Source organism: Patiria miniata, unplaced genomic scaffold, assembly GCF_015706575.1.
Source record: "Patiria miniata isolate m_02_andy unplaced genomic scaffold, ASM1570657v1 HiC_scaffold_24, whole genome shotgun sequence".
NCBI classification, from domain to species: Eukaryota; Metazoa; Echinodermata; class Asteroidea; order Valvatida; family Asterinidae; genus Patiria; species Patiria miniata.
Window position 1 is genome coordinate 14,438,180 of NW_024037063.1, and position 24,796 is coordinate 14,462,975.

At 40.4% G+C, this 24,796-nt stretch overlaps 1 protein-coding gene across 3 annotated transcripts; it reads right to left on the reverse strand.

The window, feature by feature from the left end:
• Positions 1-3,738: 3,738 nt before the first annotated feature.
• LOC119732284 (integrator complex subunit 13-like) lies at positions 3,739-24,266 on the reverse strand. Of its 3 annotated transcripts, none has more exons than XM_038205744.1 (15): positions 24,203-24,266; positions 23,162-23,425; positions 21,573-21,647; positions 20,356-20,561; positions 19,496-19,582; positions 17,440-17,659; positions 16,561-16,789; positions 15,694-15,737; positions 14,623-14,932; positions 12,964-13,040; positions 10,740-10,897; positions 8,922-9,155; positions 7,284-7,402; positions 5,443-5,587; positions 3,739-4,119 (listed from the first exon to the last, which is right to left on the reverse strand). In XM_038205744.1, the coding sequence occupies exons 2-15, from the start codon at positions 23,387-23,389 to the stop codon at positions 4,083-4,085; spliced, it is 2,169 nt and encodes a 722-aa protein (XP_038061672.1). In that variant the 5' UTR covers positions 23,390-23,425; positions 24,203-24,266; the 3' UTR covers positions 3,739-4,082. The 3 variants fall into 3 exon arrangements, with proteins under 3 accessions (XP_038061672.1, XP_038061670.1, XP_038061671.1); XM_038205742.1 differs by having other exon boundaries at positions 17,440-17,662; XM_038205743.1 differs by lacking the exon at positions 24,203-24,266 and adding an exon at positions 24,076-24,182 and having other exon boundaries at positions 17,440-17,662.
• Positions 24,267-24,796: the final 530 nt, after the last annotated feature.

The window sequence follows — 24,796 nt, forward strand, 5'->3', positions numbered from 1 at the left end:
TTTTTTACAATCGAGATTGGATGTTGTGTATTATGCAGTAAACTTACTAATTTGGCATATTACTTGCTTAAAAGCAAATATTTAAAGTGACTTCCTTATAATGATTTGATTCGTTTAAAAAAACATTCTAGAGAATGTTGCACTGACAAGCTTGTTTATTAATACGCTTACATATATTTGCTTAGGGCTGTAAGATGTAGTATGCAATTTGATCAAGACTTTCTTTCATAAAGATAAGCACAATTTCCTTTTGTTAGGTGTGGCATGCCATATATTAATTATGGTAATTTTTGCATTTACATGAATACTGTTGAATGGTAATGAGAAGTAAATGATTACATTAAAGGCGCATTTTTTTCTTCAGTTCAAACAACAAATTGCTCAAAGTAGGCAGCATAACAACTAAGCTGTGGGATTTTGACTCGGTGGCTATTATAGATTTTGAGAATTCAAAGCAAACCTATGCACAATTTTTGACGTCTCGTAACCGGACTCTGTTACTAACCACGTAAAGAAGTGTGCCTGCCAGCACACTTTTTTAAACTACCTTTAATTATAGTTTTTTTTTTTCGATGGAAACCATTTCTTGTGAAATAACTTCACAAGTATTTGTCGACACCCCTATCCTCACTTAAAGCAAGGTTTTTCTCATTAAATCGGTCGGTGCGTTTCCGCTTATTTCCCAATGTTTGGAAATCAATAATGATTTTTTTTCAAAGCTTGATGATATTACAAATAAAACATTTTATTTTTTTGTATGAACTTGGATTACTTGGAAAATATGTATATTTTTGATTTTTTTTTCAAAGCTTGATGACATTACAAATAAAACATTTTATTTTTGGTATGAACTTAGATTACTTGGAAAGTATGTATATTTCAGATTTTTAATTTTCATATATTCATTTTGCTTTATGTTACACAGTCATGACTGTTTACAAAAATGAATGTTTGAGTGCAATGGTAAGAATAATGCGATGAGGTGACCGATTCCATCTATCACTGAGTGAAATTATTCTTTCCATTGCACCAAGGCGAGACATTCATTATTTGTTTTATACAACGCTTGAATAAATCCTCATCATCTGATTGGTTGTAGTTTGACCGTGCACTGGAGCTTTTAACGAATAGTTCAATGACACGTGGTCGACAACCTACCTACAAAATGACGGGAAATTATTCAGGCTTTGTATAATTAACTATATTTTGTACTCGGAATGCAGCAATTTGTATGTGCTTGATTTGCCAACACCAATACACAGGGCATTTCATAAATAAAAGCTCGGGAAATGTGGGAGAAAATGTCTGTCAGTTGTTTGATCATTTTTGTCTTTGCCGAACTCCTAAATGGACTCCAAGAACAATATTATCCTTGAAAACATGTCCTGTTTTCAAACTACATTTGTTAACTGTTTCCAGTTTTGTTTTTGTCCCCCTTCCACACAAATCAGACTGTTTTATGTATGTTTACCCCTAGTCTAAAAATTTGGGACTCTCGATATTGTGTATGAGCGTCAAAAACCTAAGGTATTGAAAACATGCAATACAACAAAATAGATTGGCACCTGAATGCAACCAGTCCAACACCCCTTTAGTACTTCATCAATCATCAATTGTGTCAATGTCTGGCACAGGTCTCTATTTCTACACATTTCTCCCTAGTCGGCCACCAGACTAATGAAGAGGTCAGTCTTTTCAAACAGTTGGACCATGGTTGGACATGTACCAGTCTAGTCTTTGGCCTTGAAATAATATCACTTGACTTCCCTCTCGGGTGCAAAATATTGATGAAAGGACTCCTTTCAAAATTGAATTGAGACTTCAAACTTGGTGAAACACTGAAGACCTTGTCTGCCTCAAGCATGTCAAGGAAAAATTGGACAATTTTGTTAGCCAAAGTGAGTAAAGTTGGCCTGATTTTGTTTTGCTTGTTTGTCAGCACTCAAGGTCCCAGTCTGGGTTACCCCTACCATTAATGAACAAAGTATGAAGTCAGGGCATTAGACCAGAATGAAAATAATAAAAAAAAAAACAATCACAGTATTTACAACGAATAAAAGTTCTTTATTTCACATTTCATACATTATAAAAATGTGTTTTCAAAGGGCTGAGAATAACCGAACAAGTTAACTCTTTCTTGGTGTGATCCTGGGATGTTTCTCCAAATCACACTACTGAAAATAAGGTTCACTTCAAAATGTGGTTCCTATCTTCACAAACAGTATTTACAAGTTTCAGAGATGACTGATGTCAACTTATTTGTCCTCAAACCGCCAAAACTGCACCAGCACTTAAATGTAAATATTCATGGGAGAATACATTATTTGTACATTGTTATACACTGTAGTACAGGGGCTAACAGGGTATGTACAGTACATGAATGTATTTGTTAATGTTTCAATCCTATCAGTCCAATGAATATCAAACAAGCTTGAAATGATCTCAGAAGCAGCGGGCCAATGAGTTTGTGTTCCAGTACATGCCCTGTGATTGTGCTATGTAATTTCACAATGCAAATTTAGTGACCTTGATAATGCAACTCTGTTTTGCCTCACTTGAGACCCATAAAGTGACACAGGGTCCAGGCAGGAGTTGGCCACGGTGATGTATAGTGCACAGGTGTGCGGTCCAACGTCTGTTATGAAGGACTTGTAGGACAACTTGTAGAGAGCTGCTCTCCGCAGCTACAAAATGATTGTACATGCCATGCTCTCTTCAAAGGCCCAACAGAAAAGTTACACAGGCTTTTGAGCTAACGCATGCTGGTGCTGTGCTGGGTCATTTTGCACCTATGTTTCTGCGATGAGAATGGTTCAATAATGTATCTTGAAATTTCCAGCTTTCTAAGCTCATGACATGGGGAGATTCGCTGGGAAAGATGGAAATACTGACCATACTTAGAATGCAGATCAGGTGATGGTCACATTTTTTTTGCAGATATTTTCCATTTCCGTTAAAATTAAAAGCAAAAACTCACCTACATCACAGCCTTGATCCTTTACGCAGCAAAGGATCCTCTCAAAATGACAATACGATCAAGCTGAACCCGAAAAAAAAGAGGTTTTTTTTAGTGCACGAAATCTTTTTCGTCGCGTCATCTGATTTGTGTAAGATGGTATAGCGCCATGCCACTACACAGTGCTATACCATCTTTGGCCAGCAAGTTGCCAGACTAGATTAAAACGCCACATTCAGGCATCGACTATTTGTCAACCACTGATTGGTTTTACCCAGTAATCTCCCGGTCATGAGTCTAGAAAACTGGAAATTTCAAGCTACCAATAATGATATTTTGAGTGTTAAGCGGTACCAGTGAAAGCTGCCTTAAGTAGGGACAGGCGTATGGAGGATTTTTAAATCAGAGACATTTAAAACTGGTAGTCAGATTCCGTCACCAAAAACTTCTTAAAAATTATTTTGGAGTTATTTATTTGGTCTCCACCCAAGTTGTAGTGAAGTCTGTCACAAGTCGAATCACAACTCAAACACAAAGTCAGGTCACATGAAACAGAAGATAGCAATGCCCATGTGGGCAATTCCACGGTTACTCACGTTACATTTTAATAACGTGAGTGACAGATTTTGGGCGTCTTGTTTATCAAACATAACACATTTTTCTGGATGTCATCTTTGGTGCTTAGGTAGGTCTAGGTCTACTCTATCTACCATGGGGATAACAGTTATTAAACCTTTTCAGTAAGGTAATTACAGCCCAAGGAAACTCAAAAGTACATCAAAAATGTAACGTGAGTAACCGTGGAATTGCCCATGTCACAGTTCATTTGAATAGCTTGTTTCGTTTTTCTTTGTCGGCGCAACCTTGAATGGCCTTCTGGTGGCAATTTTTATATAAAACTTTACTTTACATTTGTGACTTGTGGTTGAGTTGTGAAGACTCAACTAAAACCCTGGAAACCACAACCACCGAACCAGGGTGCAACAGCCAAATGTTGCCAACGTTAACACTCAGATCAATGTTGGGAAAGTTTGGGCGAGAGGCAGGCATCTCAGTTAGCGAGGACCAGCAGATTGATACCCACTGAATACCATGGCATCCATATGAACGCTCACGCTGCTTGTCGTCATGATGTTCTCTCCTTCTTGACCTCCCCGTTGGTGCTGTAAGGAAAATATAAGCTCAGTTCAATCTCATTGACATTTGATGGAAGTGTGCTTTAGAATGATGCTGCTTGACGTTGGTTGCATTGCCGGTTAGGAAAAAAAAAAAATCTGCTTCGGGTTAAATGCCTCTCAAAAATAGGGTCGGTCAGTCAAAATGTTGTTTTTTTTGTGCTGATTGAATGTGGTATTCAATTCTATGCGAATTTCAGCCTGAACAATTTCCATTGCACTACGAAAGCTATGCAAAAAAAATGGCCACAAAAAGTGATTAAAACTTACCTTAATTATTGTCAAAATATTTAAGGTCAATTATTCTTAAAAATAATGGAAAATTCAGGTTGTGTACGATGTTAGTCATGACGGGAAACTGGCCGACACTGTCCGTACATCGCGCGTATAAGCCCGCGTGATGCACTGTGTGTAGCAGGCGAAAACCTTGTTTTTACGGTAGGAAATTTCAGGGAAACACACTGCATCTTTTCACTCCAAATACGAGTGGTACGACCTCGAAATAAATTCAAGAACACAGGTAAAACATACACAGACAAGAGCGATCAAGTTTTGTGAATAAACTTGCAAAAATGTTCTTTTTCCATCCGTGTTTTCTTGGCATTTTTACAATGCATGTCTAATCCGACCAGCTGCATCGCAAGGCCATGCCCATGCATAGACTGGTTACCGCATTTCCTTCATGCCTTTTAGTGCGCGGCACAGCGGGAACCAGTCATCGCTAGCGCTGCATACAGCATTATAACACCATGGTCACTATAACACACGTTTTTAACACCATGGTCATTATAACACACGTTTTTAACACCATGGTCATTATAACACACGTTTTTAACTCCATGGTCACTATAACACACGTTTTTCATATCGTCACTGCGACATCAAGTTTAACGTAGTTTAACTTGTTAAAACAACAGAGGTTTCTTCTAAAAAAAATATAGCAAATATAAGTAGGCAAACAAATAAATACAAGCTTTTTTGACGCAAAAGGGTTATTGAGAGGTGTTTTGTGAAGACAGAAAAGACATAATTTTTTTTTGTTATGCGTTTATTCATTTATTGTTTTTGTTGTTGTTTTTTTTACTTGCCGATACTTTTTTTAGGGTCGCAGCCTAAAAATAGGGTCGGTCGGGTAACCGGAAGCAGAACTATTTTTTGTTTGGCCTGACCAGCAGTGTGACCAACTCAGGCTGGTCACAATGACTAGACTAGTTGAACCACTGTGCATTTGATAAAAAAAATTCAAATATGATTGACAACAGTTCTTGACTGAACTTGCTCATGTTGATTCAAGGATGTCTGGTACCTCACCTCTCTTTCTCCTCTCTCATTAGGTTTGGGTACAGCTCAGCTACTTTGCCGGTTGCCTCCTGTCTGCCAGCAAACTCCACGTGTCTCTTGGAGTGGATGGAATTGATTCTATTGCTCCACAGTGTCAGCAGAGACTGGGGCCCAGCTGTGAATTAGCAAACGGAATGTTTCATTAGACACATCTACATGTTATTATTATTATTATTATTATTATTAATCATTTCTGGTAATGAAACCAAGGATTCCTAAAAAGCGCCCTAAGCACTGTAGCTTGCAAGCCTGAAGAAACCTGTGGAGAGAACACAATGAGAAGAAAATACAGTTTTAGAGGTGGGAGGAAAAGCCCAGAGGAATATTCTGGGGAAAACCCACGGAATCAGGTAGGGAAAAACCCAATCCACATGTTGGCCCAGGCGGGATTCGAACCCGGGTCACAGCGGTGGAAGGCGAGGAAAGTACCGCTACGCCAACCTGACTCCCCCAAAAAACATGTACGTGTGACACTGGTTACTTGCCATCAAACTTAACACATATTTCAGAGATGTCATTGGATATGTAAGCAAAGCTCTGGAAAAAAAGGTGTATTAAAGTCTTATTTTGTTCTCTCTTTGTTTGTGTGGTGCTTATATAGCGCTTTATACCAAGGGTCTCAAAGCGCCTCACAATATTACCCCTGTTCATCAGGCCATGGGACCAGTTTTTGCAACAGCTTGCGATCGGCACATTCTGGTCTCTACCTTCACAGGTACCCATTTATACTCCTGGGTGGAGAGAGGCAATTGTAGTAAAGTGTCTTGCCCAAGAACACAAGCACCATGTTCCCTGTCAGGGTTCGAACCCACGTACATGTACCACAGCACGAGTCATACACTGTAACCATTGGACCACAGGGCTTCACGTGTCACTCTTTGCACAGATACATGTAAACACATTTTCAGTCCCTAGTATGACAGGTCTCATGCCTGGTAACTGAGCACACTGGCACAGCAACAGGATTGCTCAACAGTAAAGATGGCAGCCATGTCACCACATGATGGTGGTTTCCTTCATTGGTTTTGTGTTTTTTTGTCAACAAGTGGAACTGCTTGTATAACTTTCATTACTAGTGGACTCAAACACATCACCACTGCTAAGCAGCAAGACATAAAAATGTAATAACCAATAGCGAACATCTCTGGTTCTGTGCACTCCAGGCCCAGTTTATCCAATAGGCACAGTAGGCACTGAGCCTAGAGCCTATGAAAAATTTGGGAGCCTACGAAAATACCGCAGTTTGCCATAAAATACACGTACCCACATGCACACACAAGAAAAATTTCTGAAAGTTTTAGCGGCTATCTCTGAATTTTAGATTTCACCAACTAAGGCCGATGTAGCTGCATGTGCGTATACAATTTAGGTGTAAAGATCGTCCACACGGTGCCAACAGGCTTTTAGCTTTGTGGCCTGGCTTGCTTAGCATCAACATGACAGAAGCCTCCAGCGCTTACCAGCGCTATGAAATAGGGGCTGGTGCCTAGTGCAGAGTAGGGCCTACGGAATGGTGCCTAGGGCCCACGGAACATTTAATCCGGCCCTGGTGCACTCATTCAGTACAAAAGTGGTTGATTATGTATGGGGCATAATCTATCATGAGGAATATGAAACATATTTCAACAGAGAATATAGTAAGAATTTTAGGAAAAGTGCCAGTCTAGGCAAAGCAGGGAAATCATTAGCTTCCATTTTTATGTCTTTTCCTCTGGATCTCCCCATCCCAAGTCAGATTGTGGAAACAGATGACCCAAGGAGCACTCTGCCCCTGAATCAACCCCTAACGCCAGGGTGAAGTTCCTGTTTACCTTTAGGTTTACCGATGACGTCCCCTGCAAACATCTTCTGTTTCTTGAGGGGTGGTTGGTCGGACGCACCTCTGACGTTCTCCTTGGGAATGCCTGGCTTGATGTCTGCTCCACTGATCCTAGTAATAAAAACAAATAAATTAAATACTAAATCTGACCAACCAATCAAGCTTGACTTACATTGACCCTTGTACTTTCCCGGCCAGTATTAAAGCTGGATGTGACAATCCTCCAAGCATTGAGGGATGTAAATCACGATCAGTAAAGGTCTCCAAATGAAGTGATATGAAAGTGTTTATATTCTTGTCAGCTCACCTGAGCAATATGTGGGGGTTAATGCTAGCCCGAAAAAATTTGGGACTCTCAATACTGTGTATGAGAGTCCCAAAACTTAAGGTATCCATATCGTGCAAAAGTTTGTGCTGCATAATAAAACCAGTGTGAATCAAATGTGCAAGCTTCTAACTCACTACAGTTTCTTCAATAATCCCCCAAACTTCTGTCTTGCAAAGTTGCTGTTGTGAGCATTGTATCACCAAAAATTCAGCTTTTAATTCTAATTTTGCAGAGAGTTATCAAAATCCAAACGTGAGACATCACGTTGATATGTACTGCAATGCATTGTGCAAAAAGACTCCTCAGCTATAACATTTTCATCGTGTAGATAAAACAGCGCCCTCTTGGTGATCTGAGTGAATGCAAAATGTTTCATTTTTTTAACAGAGGGCGCTATGTTCATTTGGCCATTGATTAAAAAACAAGTAAGCTGCAAGGCTCTTCCTACACCTACCCAGAATACATTGGGAATCACACACATATTTCCAGAGCATGGAGAATGACGTGGGTGGTTTTTGAACTGCCAAAAACTTGCCTTAAAATTGGATTTAAGGTCTCAAATTTCGCAGGTGACATGCTTGCAACTTAAGCATTTTGATGTATGTGTTGTGTGGGCATTAATTAGCTAAATGGTGAGTAAAAAAACGTCAGTAGTAATTTTGCACGTTTTTATGCACTCAAGGTCCCAGTCTGGGTCAATGCCTGCTCATCCTATTGTAATATCCATGGAAAAAAATTATCAATATTCTCTGGCAAAATATATTGAAATTGTTTCTGCCAGAGCTAGGATTACAAAATCAACTCAGTATTGTTACAGAACAATGTGACTAGATTCCTATTCATGAAGGTCTGTAGCCAAATACCTAACCTAAATCTAGGGGTGGAACAGCCGGCCAGCTTAACCAATTGCAAAATGTTCACATGGTCAACATGAAAGTACGACACCCTGATTGTGATTTATGACAAAGTAATTATCATTATCAATTATAATTACTGCCAGATTAAATGAAATTCACATTCTTGTGCCTTTCTATCGATACATTTGTCGTCGAAAATAAAGTGTTCATTGACTTTTCAGTACAAATAAATCTATATATTCCTATATAGGCATGGACTTAATACCTCCATGCTGTTTCATCATTTTACAAGCAGCAATTGTCTTGAAATTTGCTTTTTTATCTTGGCATAAAATTTCTCGGTTTTTTTTCTGTTCTATTATCACATTTTCACTCTTTGGAAACTAAAGTTGCTTTAATATACAACATAACATAATCTGAAGGCAAAGTCATTTTAATTCCTTACCTCTCACTTTCTGGCCACGCAGGCTGTGTCTCAATGGCTTCTACCTCTGACCTTTCAACTTTGACATTGGCTTTCTCTGCTGCCCTCTTTGTTGCCATCTTGCCAGCTTCGTCCCCCGGTGGTTTGCGACAGTCCAGCAAGCACTGTAGGATTTTCTCGTGGGCCGGTGATGTGTTGCTGTGAGCTCGAACCAACACTTCCAGCTCCGACCACATTTGTCTATAATGTTCATCTCTGACAAAAAAAAAATTCTAGTTTTTTAACTCTTTTACCCTTGGCAGAAAATAAAAATTCAGCCTTGCAATGGACCTTCAGGTTGAGCTATTTCATGTCTTCCTTTTTGAAAAATGAGAAGTGAAATTACAAACCATTATTTCTTAGAAAAGCTCAAAAATAAGTGAATATATTCTTAAAGATTATAGAGCCTTTTGTAAAACTGTTAATGCTTGTTTTAAATCTCAAAAATTATATTAGGTGAAATTAAAAGCTGTTGGCACATTCTATTCAAAAAGATCTCAATTCCTGACTGCTATTGTTAAGTTTGATGATCAAATTTAATTTGGGTATTTTAAATCTTATTCATAAATACCTCAGACAGTTTAGCTATTCCTATTGGTCGAGAGCCCGTCACGTGGCCGGTCTTAAACGGATGATAAAGACATGGCTAGCTGGTCTTAAACACTTTTCCAGTGTCACAATAAAATGTGGACTCCTAAAAATCCAGTGCCTCTTACCGTTTCATTGGTTGAACGTTCACAATCCTCACGTAGGCATGCGCAACACTATGAGCGAGTCAGAATTTTATAGTTCTAAATTCAAAACGCAACGCCCCAGGTGCGTTCTGCGTGACATCGCGCAGAACATGTTACGCGCGCGTCAATCTCCATAAAAGGGTTGTTTACATCTTACTCGCCAGCTGAACACTCCATTATTTTGCTAGAGGGATGTTTCAAAAAGCATGAAGTGAACTTGTTGAACAAAATCGGGATTTTTTTTAACGAATTATTTGATATTTTTTTACGGATAAGGTATTTATGAATGGGAATAAATATGTGCTCGGTCGGTATTTATCACTCTGTTTAATACCGCTTAGAGTCTGGGTGCTGATAATTACCCTCGCCTCCGGCTCGGGTAATTATCAGCACCCAGACTCTAAGCGGTATTAAACGAGTGATAAAAACCTCCGGAGCACACATTTATTCCCTTAATAAAAAATTACAGCAAGATTTCGTCATTTTTAAAATCGTATAATATCTAATAATAATTTATTGAATTTTTCTGTGCTCCCTCCAGGGCACATTATTTTGTGCTCCCTCCTTAAGGGGAAAATTATATTCAAATTCCTAATTAAAAATGATACAAGTATACAATTTACCCTAATTTAAATCAAAAACACCAACAAGGATTAAAATAACATCAAAATTAAGATACCTGCAAATTAAAAAAAAAATATTTAACGAAGGTTACCCTTACAGGTTTTCACATGAAGGATCAAAAATTTCAGACATACACACCCACAAAAATCTTGCATGATTTAAAATTCATACTACAAAGTTTTATACGATATAAGTCATTACTATATTTTTTGTTAACGTTTTTGATGTCTAAATGTTTCAGGGTTTTCTTTACAAAATATAATAATTACTTTATATTTACTTTTTTATTTTATTTTTAGTTTTATTTCTAACTATGTGTGCGAATTGTGTTTTATTGTAGATTTTCGTCGTAAATTAATTACTATTAATCCGTTCGCTTCTGGCGCTTGCACTGTTGGATCTTGTCTGAAATAAATAAATAAACTACTCATAGTCATCTCACCTTTTCGGGCCCTTGCCTCGTGATCCCATGGTGGGTACCGGGAGCGGCTCATTCCTCGTTTCCATGCCAACCACGTGATACATTGCCTTCTTGCATTCTAAAACCTCGTCCTCCGTTAGGACCAGTTTTGTGATGAGCGTGGGTAAGGGGTCCAAATGCTGCAAGAAGAACGGTCAAAACACCAAATATATATCAATCTCGTTCCCCATGGGTACGATCTTGCTGCGCCATGTTGGTTCCCATCATGCCTTGCGCGATCTTAACCCCTGGTATTTTGTAATTTAAATATCCCACTATTTGGGAGATTTAAATTAGGACTGTAGTCGGTCTGTTAATGCCCAACACAATACTTTAATTTTGAAGTTTTCATATTTTTGTAGACTCAGTCCTTTCACACCCGGTTCATACTTCACACAAAAGCTTGTGCGAAGCGAAATCCTGCCCTCAACAATGGTGGATGCACTTCGAATGTATTGTTGACATCACCAATTTCGCTTTGCTTTCGCGTGAAGTATGAACCGGGCTTTAACCCTAACCCCCTAGGCCCTTGTTGCTTACAACCATCCTCAATCTTCCAAAATCCTCCAAATTTTTTCAACTCCACCTAAATTTTTCAAAATTGTCAGACAGTCCTGCCTCAAAATGCATTCATCCTCAATCCTCCAAAATCCTCCTCATCCCAAAACTTTGCACTCATGTTTAAATGAAGGATAACCAACGCCAAATCCATCAAAATCATCAGACAGTCCTGCCTCAAAATGCATTCATCCTTAATCCTCTTGTGCTTCATTCACCATTCATCCTCAATCCTCCAAATTCCTCATGTGCGTCAATCACCATTCATCCTCAATCCTCCAGAATCCTCATTTGATTCAATCACTATTCATCCTCAATCCTCTAGAATCCTCCAAAACCGCCAGGAGGATTTTGGAGGAGTGAGGTGGGTTAGGGTTAAAGATGAGATTTCGACATTGCGTTATAGAGCAAGGATTTATGTTAAAAGAGCGTACCTCTCTCGTCCCTTTACAACACAAAATAACAGTTTTTTTGGCGAAAAAAATGAGGCTTCCAGAATCCATATCGTACAGGCATCACGCAGTCTTGAAAAAATTGTTCGTATGTGACGTGACGTGCAAACTTAACGGGAGCGCATACAGGGATTTGAAGCACGCACACAGTACACCCTGAATACTCGATCAGCGTCGTTTTCGTATTCGACACGGCCAGTGGTTAGTGACGGAACGCCCACGCAGACATGGAGTCGTGGGTGGGTTATATATCCCTTGTGTACTGTGATCACAACTTTCTTTATGTAAAAAAATGTATACTATAGGAAACACGGGGAAGTGGATACACTGTATATTAGGCCAAAAAAAATAAGTCTCCGGTTTCTGGTATGTAGCTTGCCCAAAAAGTGGTGCGGCGACGCGGCTTTATTTTTTTTTACCTGATTTTTTTGCTTCAAATGTCGGCTGATGACTGCAAATGGTGCCCGACTAAACTTAGTGCAAATATATGGGAGTCCAGAGAGGCCACATAAAGCTTATTCTCGATCATAACCCCATCTAAAAACACGTTAAAATTGTGCAGCAGCAGGATTCCAGTCAAACCAGTGAGTTTGGCGGTTTTGAGACATCATCTTTCATTGAAAAAAAAACTTTTTCATTTTGCCGACGCGCATGGCTACGGCGACGCGTGCGCATACCAGAAACCGGAGACTTTTTTTGTTTGGCCTTAATTGGTATCTGTTTTGAAGGATATTTACCTGTACGATCCCATTACAAACCTTGAACTTCCAATACGTCCTAATCACATCATCTTAAAGCCTGGTTCATACTCCACGCGAATGCGAATGCGAAGCGAATTCAACGTCATGAAACATTCGCTGCAAAATTTGCCCGAGTTGAAATATGTTCAACTTTTACGAATTCGCTGCGCGAAAAATTGCTTTCGCGCCGAGCATGAACCGGGCTTAACTGTTACATTAAGTCACATCACAGTGAGCAATATGTGATACGTGGATACATGTTCACTTTTGGCGCGCTGTGCAGACAAGGGCTGAATGCCACTGAAAATGTGACGTTACAAAATTCCGTCATTAGTGTGTCGTTCAAAAAAATCCTGCAATTGGAATATGGTATCCATCTGCAGCTTTTCTGGTCATGTCCGCACTGGCCTTTTTAGCCAATATGGTCACTAAATGGTTCAAGAGATCGTTCCTTACCGATGGCATGTTGAAGATGATTGTATCGCCGATGACCATGGGCCAGTGTCTTGTCATGCGCTCCAGCTGGGCCTTAGCTGCAGGGAAATACACAGAAAAGATTTCATTGCAGACACTGACGTTTGGTGCAGTGATCGTGTGTTGTACTTAAAAATTCAAAACACCAAAAAAAAGGAGTGGAAGAAAAGAAATTGTAGTTTATTTGATAAGAAAAAGTATATAAATAGTGTAAAGAACACACATTATTCATTCTTTCTTTGCGCGAAATGGCCATTCTCAGGAATGGATCTCTGTTTGAGATCAACATAAATCTGTTGTTCGCTCTTTGTCTTGCTTTCTCCCAGTAATGATGCGTGAACTTTGCATGTTAGTGAGATCAATAAGACCTCTGTGGAAGACATTCATCCCAGCGCATAGTACCCACTGAAATTTGACAAGCTAGGAGAAAATTGCCTGTTCTCATATGAGATTTGAGGTCAGGTGTGTCTTAAAGCAGTCTATGCGTGTTAGATAGTGTGTGGTAATGGAAGAGCACTGTTTGGAGGAAGCACTTTTTCCAGGCATGCAAGGACTGACTGAATCTTCATGAGAACTATAATGACACTTGTAGAGCAAATTTTTGTTGACATGCATGCTGTTATCGACAGATTTTATTTCACGTGATTTGAACAGGATAAACAAAAATTGAGCAGTTCCTCTAGCATTGCAATAAAAGTGAGCACTGTGACCCGTAACCATGCTTGTTTGTGAATCACTACTCTAACCAAGCTTAGTAAAGACCGCTTATTGCAATGGGCTATTAAAGTTTGGCGTCTTATGCAAGACTGTTTAAGAGCAACAGCCAGCTAAAATCAGACTGGTTAAGCCGGCTGGCTAAGACTGCGGCACTGCGATCTGCCCCTAGTCTTCAGGTTAGGTCTTTGGCTACAACCCATCATGAATTGACATCTAGTCACACACGTTAATTTTCACAGGCAACTTGGAAGCAATCAAATGTACTGCATACTACAGTAAGGAATCCACGGGAACAACAAAGGCCATATTGCAAATGGTTTAGAGAAACTCTGAAGAAACATTCAAAGGGAAAATGCCAGGAAAAAGTTTCCTGTCAATGCTTCAGGACCAAATCTGCTGAAATCCACCACAAGACCACCACCACCATAGGTGTGTTCTGATGGACTTGGTACTTATGGCTTGCCTACCAAAATCCTCCAAGTGGGGAATGGATTTTAATGGATTTGGGAAGGTTAGGGTTAACCCTCATGCTATTTAAACAGTCACAGACAGTCAAAATGTCAATCCACTTCCCCTGCTATACTTTTAACACAGGTTACAGTCAGATCATATGTCAAGCAAGCACTGTGACTAGTCAAACTCAGTCAACAGACCATGAACAGACAAAGCAGGAAAGTTGTGGTCACAGCTGGCTTATCTATTACCCACAGCCAACAGAAATCTGAACAAAGTTACATAAACGATCACAGCCAGTCAATCTGCTTTATGTAGGCTGGGAATTTTTAACTGTTGAAAACAGTCACTTGATTGATTTTGACTGAAAGGACCACTTGGCACAGAATGTATGTTTGCATAGGAGGGTCAATGCCTCGATCTGCCTGTTGTGCAGAGGGATCCGTTTGGGACTTCAGTGACGATACACACCTCTTTCGATGGGTGGTTCCTCCTCCGTCTCTGGCGTGGGTTGGCACGGTGCCAGCCGATTTTCCTTCATAAACTCCCCAAAGTCGGTGATCCGATAGTCGGTGACCCTCCCCCCGCACCCTTCACTGATAGATGGTGGATCCTCCAGGCTAGACCTAGCCGTCGTCAGGCAGTGTAGGAAGATCTCCCCACCGTGGCTGGCCAGCATGTGGGAGATGACCTTGGTGCCTGACTTGCGGGGTTGTTCCAACATCACCTGACGTCCGTTGAGTAGGAAGTTGGTTAGGCAGACAGACGGCCGGCTGTTCACCTGATACGATGGCAATGAAAATTAATATATTTATAAAGTGCACAATCGTTATTATTGTAATAAATTTATAGCCCCGCCCATTCTGAAGAGATGTCATATTTGCATATTAATTACTTCCTTGGAGTTCAGATTTGGACATGATACACTCAACATTAAAATCCCCCCCCCCAAAAAAAAATTTACCTTTCGAAATCAACATTTCTGTGAATGAACCCTGAAACTTCAGATATAAAAGATGTCATTAATGACACAAAAAAACATGTTTTGCCGAAATTTCCACCCTCTCAACATTGAGAGGGCCATTACCCAATAATGCACAGGGCAACTTTAGGCCCCCCCAAAAAAGTCTCCGGTTTTTGGTATGCGCGTGCGTTGCCGTAGCCATGCGCGTCGGCAAAATGAACAAGTTTTTTTTCAATGAAAGATGATGTTTCAAAACCGCCAAACTCACTGGTTTGTCTGGAATTCTGCTGCTGCACAATTTTAACGTGTTTTTAGATGGGGTTATGATCGAGAATAAGCTTAAATTAGCCTCTCTGAACTCCCATATATTTGCACTAAGTTTGGTCGGGCACCATTTGCAGTCATCAGTCGACATTTGAAGCCAAAAAGTCAGGTAAAAAAAAAAAAAGCCGCGTCGCCGCACCACTTTTTGGACAAGCTCCATACCAGAAACCGGAGACTTTTTTTTGGCCTTAATACCCTTTTTTTGTACAGTAGGTCACAAATATATTTGAGAAATGTGAAAACGTTAAACTCACGCCAACTGGTGAAACTCTGTAGGCGCCCATGCAGTGGAGTAACTCTGGGTAAACAGAGAAAAAGGAGCGCAGAGAGGAAAACTGTTCAATTCTTGTTAACTTGTAAGTAAAAAGTTTTAACCAAAATAAGACATGTTGGATTAAACGGGGGATTAGTTCAATATTCGTGCCATTCCCTGAGAATTAACCCTAAAAGGGCCGGGGGGGGGGGGGGGAAGCCCTCGTTTTTTTCCGTGATAGCCTTGAAAAAATATTTTTATTTAATTATTGTTGAAAAGCATACTTGGTTGAAAGATAGTAATGGGACTAAACTCCCTGTGAAATTATTCTTTCTGGCATGCTGTCATTTTGAAGAAATCAATGAAAGAACGTGTCTCGGATGCTGAATTCACGCCCAATTCAAAACATGACTCTAGTGATTTGAAATCGAAATCCTAGAATATTATTTTCTAGGAATCACTGAGCTGAAACTTTATCAGGTTAGTTGTTCAGCACCCCTTCTTGAGATTTTGAGCACTTTTGTTGCTTCAGAGAAACATAATGCACAAATGAATGGACACTACCTTTAAATGTTTGCCATATCCTTTTCTGGGACATGAGTTACCAATAAAAACCTATTGTCAAACCAACAGAAATTTATTTTGTTGGCTTTGAGTAACTTCATCTCAAGGTGTCTTCTCTGAAAAAAATCCACCATCAATGCTTTGACTTTAAAGAATAAAAGCACAGAGCTGACAGGAGACGCCTTCCAAATGTAACGTGAGTTACCACGGATTGCCCATTGGGTTTTGCCCTTCATTGCTTTTTGTAAACACAGTGGGCTCAGTTTTTTTACAAAACACTTAGTATCTGGTGATTTAACCTCACCTACAGAGCTGGACCTAGGCTGGCACCATTTCAGCAGGATGGTATTACTCTCGGGTGACTTGGTGACGGTAGCCACGGGTCCCTTGGTGGATATGACCATTGTGTTGGAGGGTTCCGGCTCGGGTTGGTTGTTCATGATGGCCTCTAGTTTCCGCAGCTCGGAGTGCGCTTCCTTCAGGTGCAGCAGCTCCACGTCATAGTTGGCCGAACTCATGGCATTCTGCTCCTCCTGGAATGGGAACAGCCAAACACAATGATCAAATATTCAGGGGGGGGGGGAGCTGTACGTTCAATGGCATTTGGACATTTGGTGGCAAGTCCCATTAAAGGGAATATACATCATTTGCTTTTGCTGTAATTTTCAGAAATGGATGGAATTGGGGGGTTGGAAATATATAGCAAATATAGTTACACTGACTTTTACACTGACACTGACTTTGAGGTTTTGGGTTCGAAAATGATATAAAAACAAAGAAAAACGATCATTTTCCTGTAGTCTGGTTCCCGGACTCCATATAAGAAGAAACAGAGCAGCTTACATACATTGGGGAATTGTAAGGTCAGGGAACCAGTCTAGCTGGCTCGTACCCGTTCATAGGTTTGTAATCGATTTCAAACAAGTGCAATGGTAAACTGGGGCCAGTATTTGAAAAAAAAGCCAGTTGTTTCCAACGCTGACCGGCCGAGCAGCGTTGGAAATTGATACAAAAATACCACTTTTCTTGAAAATGACAGTATACCAGGTGCCATGATTTTACAAGATGCTTTACACTGTCATTCACTAACAGTCCAGCAAGGTATTTCAAAATGATTTGGTAGTTTTATTTCTTGATGTTTGCAAATGTTGTGTTTTCCCTTTAAAAAAACAAAAGAGCTTACCTTCATCGGTATGCCAGTAACGGTGGTGATAGCCAGGTCGTAGTGTTTCTGTGCGATCACAGAGAGTTTGTTGGCCAGGTGGCGTCCAGCCTTAGCAGAGTGGACCTCAGCTGTCAGGTACGGGGACATGGAAGCAGGGGACCGGTCTTTGATCCCTGATTCCTTATTGGTCGGTAGGATGTTAATCAGGGTTAAATCGCACTGCGCGATTGGAAGAAGGCTGGTGGTGAAAAATACACACACAACGCCAACAAATCAATGTACTTGTCATGAAAACAAGAACGTTGTCAATTTGAAAGCATAAGTTCCCAAAGATGTATAAATATATCTCCACAAAATGCATCAAAATGTTTGAAGTTAATAATTGACAAAATATAAAGCTACAAGAACTCCTTACAAACTGAAGTGTCCTCAAATACATGTGTATTAATGTCAGTGTGGCAGAGTTTCTATCCGCACACAATCTTCCTTAACCCTTACTCTCTGAGGGTAGTTTACTGCATGTCAGTTGGTTATGCCAATGCCCTCCAGCTGCAGTTTATTGGAGGATACTTTGATGTAGCAGTGAAGGCTCCAATTGGCAGGAGTTGGAGGCCCTGGAGGGTGCCTGATACTGACCAGCTGGGGGCACTCACTTTGTTATCAGAGGACTCTCATTGTTCTCTGTGGCATGTATTGGAGTGCCTGTCCAGTTACCCTTGAAATGACATGGCAGATATTGGAGGGCCATGCAAAAAACATAGGAGATTTTCTTGAGGCACATATTGGCATGCGTTGGAGGGTCTAGTAGGGTAAGGGTTAAAGACAAACTGAAGTGATCCGCACACAAATCTTTCTTACAAGCTATCTGACGTGGAAACAGTAACAAGCAGAAAACGGCTCGCAAATAATCTTGTTTGTTGTATCTGTTTTCATGTCAACATAACGCTACTTTCTTAAAGGGAATGTACAAGTACAACATTTGCTTTTACTGCAATTTTCAGAAATAAATGGATTTGGAGGATTACTATGTTATAGCAAATATCGTTTAACTGACTTGTTTCACGTTTTGGGGCATGTAGATACTGGAAAACCAATCACTTTCTTGTAGTCTGGTTCCCTGACCCCACTTAAGATGAAACAGCAAAATTTATAGACTTTGGGGAATTGTAAGGTCAGAGAATCAGTCTGGCAGGCATGTACCCCCTTCACAGGTGTGTCATCAATTGCGAAGAAAATGCGGAACAACTGTTTTGAAAAATTCGGAGCCGTTTTTGAGGAAAAAAAAGCCAGTTTTCTCCAACGAAATATACAAATTTTCTAAAAATGCTAGCCCACCAGGAGACAGGATGCTTTAGACTGTCAATCCCTAACAATCCAGTCAGGTATTTGGTGATAATTTGGTCATTTCGTTTATTGATGTTTGCAAATGTTGTATTATCCCTTTAACTTTGAAATATCCTGCATTAAGAAACCATTCCATGTCATTGCTAAAATATAAAATGATCAGTATGTAAACCAAGCATAAAATAGTTGACTAAGAAAGTTTTGATAGTAATGTGGTATTTGCATCTTAATAAGTCTCTCTCAAAAGACATCATTTCCTACAGACCAGCCTCATGCATCGGCATTTTTAACGGTTTTTGCATAACACGCATTGGTTGCGTCGTATTTCGAACACAATTCCAGCAACAAGCGTGCGTATTTGGAACATTTTGAATACTGCGCAATGCGTGTTTGATTGCGTAAAATACGCAGTTGCAGTTCTCCTACAGAGATGGCCAACTTTGTGAGAGATAGCACTTTTAACCTTTTCCAAAAGCAAAGGAAGATTTATTCCCGTACATTGCATTATTATCACTGACTGTTGAACAACATCTAAAAGAGATTGAATTTGTCAGGAATTGAACCTGCAACCTCCCGTTTAACTTATCGGTGCTCTACCAACTGAGATATCCAGCCCTATGATGTTGGCGGTTTTCCTAATCTGTCAATATCTTTGTTCGAGGGTGTAGTCAGAAGCCATAAGCCGTTACAGTGATCCAGAGGTTATTCACTGGAGTAATCTCACACTTACTTGTCACTGTCTCCAGCTAATACCGTCTTGTTCTGCTGCGTGATTGTGTCCCGTACGTACTCTGTTAACATGTCACCATGTGACTCACTGTACAAATAAGCAATAATAACTGCAGTTTGTATGTTTGTTAGAGAACAACAATGGAGATCAATGGAAACTGTTTCAACAATAACATACATGTAATGTTTATCGAATACAGTATCTTAACTCTCAATTCCGATGAGGAGATTTAGCTTTTCCACTAGTAACTCCCTGGGCATTTTTGCTAGGATGTAACCTCAATCCTGCAAAATCCAGCGTTATTTCTTGAGTGTGGTCCTCGGAGGGGTGACCACTGCCTCAATCTGAAAACTTTCTCATAGAAATGTACACATTCCATACTGAAAGTGATTTCTTTTTCATAGCGGACCATGTGGAGAAATTTGGGTTGTCGCATAATATGTAATTTGACCCTTCGTGAATTCGAAATGGAGCCCGAGCGAGTGAAGGGAATTGAACATTTACAAAGCAGATAAGTTTTACAGATTTTCCTCCATTATTACGTTTTTCAATAAAAAAAAAAGCATTATAAATAGGAATAAAAGATTAGTGACTCAGTCTTAACGGCTGTTTAAACCTGCAGGGCCATGGCCGTGATAACTTGCAGGTCACAGGTCATGCAAAATCTATCCAATCAGAGCGTAAATTCATCAGCCCTTCCCAGCGTCCTGCTTGCTGGGCGGGGGTACGAGCGAAGCTTGATTGTGATACACAACACAATGGGTTTGAGCCTCTGGAAAAATGTCACACCTGTTCTAAGGTCATGAATACAATTGGACAGGGTTGGCCTTCTTTTCCCCCCCTCAGATTCCTGAATTCACCTCTTGACGGACGTGAGGCATATGATGCGCCCTCTATTGACGACCTTCTCCTCGGCACCGTCTTCATTCATTAGCGTCTGTGCCACCAGCTGATAGTCCGTGCCTTCTGTCAATAACTCCACAGCGGCTGACAGGCCATTCATGATACTGGCATCCATGTTCTTGGATGAACGGAGTGGCCCCAGATTGGCCAGAGCGGGCATCAACTACACGTTGGAAAAGGGAACAAATTGTAGGAATACTTAGAATCCTTGAAATCCATCAAAATCCAACAACATGATGAGTATGGAGCCCGCTGGTTTCCTTAGGATCCAAACAGATGTAAATTTCACATGACATTGTCAATTGTTGGATACTGCAAGTTTCAGTAGGGTTGAAAAACTTTTTCTGATTACTACTTTTTTTACAATTGTGTGAAAAAAATCCATTGTAACTATCACGTTTGCATCTGCTACATGTACATTTTGAGAGCTGAAATTTCACCTGCATGTACATGTACATATCTGCAAATGTGGCAGTGATGGCAAAGGGTCGCTCATACCCCCCGCCCTGCAAACAGGACGCTGGGATACTCTGATGAATTCACGCTCTGATTGGTTGATTTTGCATGACCTGTAACCTGCGCGTCATTGCGGTCATGACTCTGCAAGGTTTGAAACGGCCGTTAAGACTGATTCATTACTCTTTTATTCCAGTTTAGAGATGGTTTTTTCCGTTGAAAAGCGTATTAATGTAGGAAATTCTGTAAAACTTATCTGTGTTGTAAATTTACAATTCCCGTCACTTGCTCAGGCTCCGTTTCGATTCACGAACGGTCGGATTGCATTATGCGACACTCAACTTTTTGTCCACATGGTCCACAATGAAACAGAAATCACATCCGGTATGGAATGTGCGCAATTCTATGGGAAGTTTTCGGATAGCATTTGCGCACATTGTCTAACTGCGGTCTTGAACAGCTGCAGCCAGATGCTTTATACATAGGTCATAAATGTAGGCCACTTCCTTCACAAGATTCTGTGAAGCTCATCAGAGTATCCCAGCGTCCTGTTTGCAGGGCGGGGGGTACGAGCGAATGGCAAAGGTTGAAATAATGACAGCTGTTTCATGTCCCAGCAAACATGCCTAGGGAGTTAGTACAAAGAATTTTCCTGGCAAAACTAAGCGCAAGATGTTCAATTCAATTAGAAGCCTGTGCAATCAACCATGTATCTTACCTGTGCTGTATTCTGATTATCCTGTGACCAGGTATTCAGAGGTCTTGCCTGGGTGTCACTGGCCACTACAGTAATCTAAACAAACAAACACCACAAGGAACATTCAAGGATTAGTATCTTCAAAGCTGATTCATATTTCGCATGAATGCAAATGTGAAGCAAGTACGACGTTAGTCTTGGCCCAAGATGCTAGTGATCGATAGTGGACGACAATTAGACCAGTGGGCTGACTCCCACTAAATGTCTTGGCCATTTCGTATCAGCGGTTTCACTTTTTCTTTATTTTCTCTGTAGCCTTTCCTACGGAGCCAATCAGCCATTGAGAAAATCGATGGCTCGCCCGACAGTTGTAAACATACACGACACGCGGTACGTGATCGAGCATCAGCGCTTTCCTAGGGAACCAATCAGCGATCGAGACTTGACGATTCAATGGTTGCAAACATACACCTCCCGCGGTATGTCATCGAGCATCATATCAGCGTTTTTCCGGGAACCAATCAACGGTCGAGATACTGCAGTGATGATGCACGGAGTTTCAACAGAAGGTCTAATTAATTGACATAAAATGGCCCCGTCCCCATTGCTACGAAATTACTAAGACGTCGGTGCGAGCAGGGTGTGAGAAAGTAAAAAAATTAATTATGCAAGTCCACTACACTACAATGCAACTACATGTACTGCTCTTGATCACTGATGTCTTGGGCCAACATTAGTATGACATTACAAGATTGTAATTAGAAATAAAAGTTGTTTAGAAATAAAAAGTGTTCTACTCTTGCAAATTAAAAAATCTGCATACAGTTCCTGTTTGGGTGCATGCTAAAGATGAAACGGCCATACACTGTGCTGCTGCAGTGTTCTTTATACAAATGTCTCAAAGCCCTTCACATTGCCGATATCTTTCTTACAAAATTAATTTTATTCAGCACTTCATCAGATTAACCTGTCCTCTGCCCTCACAGTAACACCCATCTTTGTAAACACCACCAATCGTGGACCCCCTATTATCCCTAATCCTCATTCCTTTGTTTGTACTTTTTAGCAACAGCTCCCATTGGTTTGGTACACGAATTTCAATTGTGGACTATCGGTCAGTCGTGGATGTATTGTTTTTGCCACAATTCAGGATTGCCTAGGTCCACGATTGCCAATGTTTACACACTCCCACGAGACACACACGTGTGTAAACATGGTAAACACCGACAATCGTGGACGCCCATTGTCCCTAATCCTCATTCTTTCATTTGTACTAACTTTTTAGCAACAGCTCTCATTGGTTTAGTACACGATTTGAGATCGTGGACGTTCGGTCAATGGTGGACCCTTTGTTTGTGCCCTAACCCTTTTGTCCCTAGTCCACGATTGCCGGTGTTTACACACGCACACATACATGTACTCCTGGTTGAGCTGATACATGTCGCAGGCAATTGTGGTAAAGTGACTTGCCCAAGAACACAAACACAAGGATCCTCATCCCGGATTCAAACCCACATACTATCAACTACATGTACTGCACCGAGGCCCTCTTCAAGAAAAAAAACCTTCCACACGCTTGTGTGGATGGAAAATGTTAGTCCAAGTTTTACCAATTTTCCCTGTGGGAAGATGTCATAGACCACTCTGCAGTACTCCAGCACAGACTCCACACTGCAGGTCCAGAGAGACTTGCAGAACGGTGCCAACGGGATGAAACCAGTGGAGCGTGTCTTGCTAAGAGCCACCACATCATAGTCGACTGGATGCTCACACGACTCGGCAAAGAACGGTCCGTGGTCCAAGACAAACACCGTTTTGTGAGATGCAGGAAAGGACATGATGACGGATGGATATCAATCAAACATAAGATATACCTTTGTTAAAAAAAATAGGTAAATAAATGATGAAAACACAGAACTACTGATTGCAGATAAAAACATGTATGTACATTATTGTCATAGATAAGTGCTGCAAAACTTGATTCTCAAATGTTATTTAAAACATGTTACCTACATCTTTGTCATCATTTTGGCAATTTTATTTTCTTTTGAAGGATGTGTCGCATATTACAAAGGTACCTGTTCCCTTCATCCAGTGGACGTGCACATGATTCAAGGGAAAAAATTTCATACTCGATCACCACTTTTTAAAATTAATTTTCAAGCGCCAAAAGTTGCATCCTTTATGGTTATTCCCTCCACTTTCCCTCCTCTACTCTCACCCTCTCCTTTCCTTTATTTCCATTCATTAATCAGTCACTTACAATAAAAGATGTAACTTTTGGCGCTAGAAAATTAATTGAAAAAAGTGACGTCCGAGTATGGAATTTTTTCCGGTGAGAATGCTTCTAAAGCAAAAAAAAAACCTAAAAAAAGCCTCAATGTGAAAATCAAAATTTGGCAAAGTCGACACGTTTTTGTACATGTGGATGTGTGGCCTATGTTTACGGAGGCAGTCCAGTAAATAGGCCACATTTATGGGGCTAGGGGCCTACACGATCGCCAACATTTTTGCAATGACTGACCTTCATTGAGATGATATATGATCATAAAGTGGCGTCAGGGTGTAACATTCTTTCCCAACATGTTTTCCGTTGATCTATTGTAAAAGAACAAGTTAAAGGCGTCTCTAAAATACAGTAAAATACCCACCGTTTACGAACAGACGATTCTGGCGGCTGCCATGATAAGAATATTCACGGACTGACGATTGGTGGCGCTATATACGATCATTGTTAGATTTCATGGGTCGATGCTTCTGTTATAAGGTCCATGGGTCGTTGTTTGTTGACGTGACGCTCTGCGTCTGAAATCGGCACATCACCATTATCGCTTTCTCACTTTTCCGAAATTCTATAAATGTGTTGAGGTATTTGTTGGGTACTGAGCCCCAAGTACTGTAAAATTTGTAACAGAAAGCATGTGAAAAATTAATATTGGGTATATATTATCTTGAAACTAGTCAAAAATGGGGCGGCGGAATTTTCGGGCTCATTTTGTTTTGTAAATTCCTCCTTTTACGGCAATATTTTATGACGGATTCGTGCCTGCACATATCACAATCAAATCTGAATTGTGTCAAAGGGAAAACATCTTTAATAATGGTCTAGAACACCAAACAAACTTGATGACCAGGGAAAAATTGAACTCACCGAAACTGCATTTGGACTAACTCTACTAGGGCAAGATGTTGGGGGGGGGGGGGGCAGTTGAACCTAAAGATGTTAAGCTCGACGTTTTCTGTTC

Coding starts and splice junctions, on each gene's coding strand:
- LOC119732284 (XM_038205742.1), bottom strand. CDS start 23,389: ATGTCCTTTCCTGCATCTCACAAAACGGTGTTTGTCTTGGACCACGGA. Junction 17,663..19,495: donor TTAGCTGGAGACAGTGACAA/GTAAGTGTGAGA, acceptor ATTTTTCACCAC/CAGCCTTCTTCCAATCGCGC. Junction 10,898..12,963: donor TCATCTTCAACATGCCATCG/GTAAGGAACGAT, acceptor TTCTTCTTGCAG/CATTTGGACCCCTTACCCAC.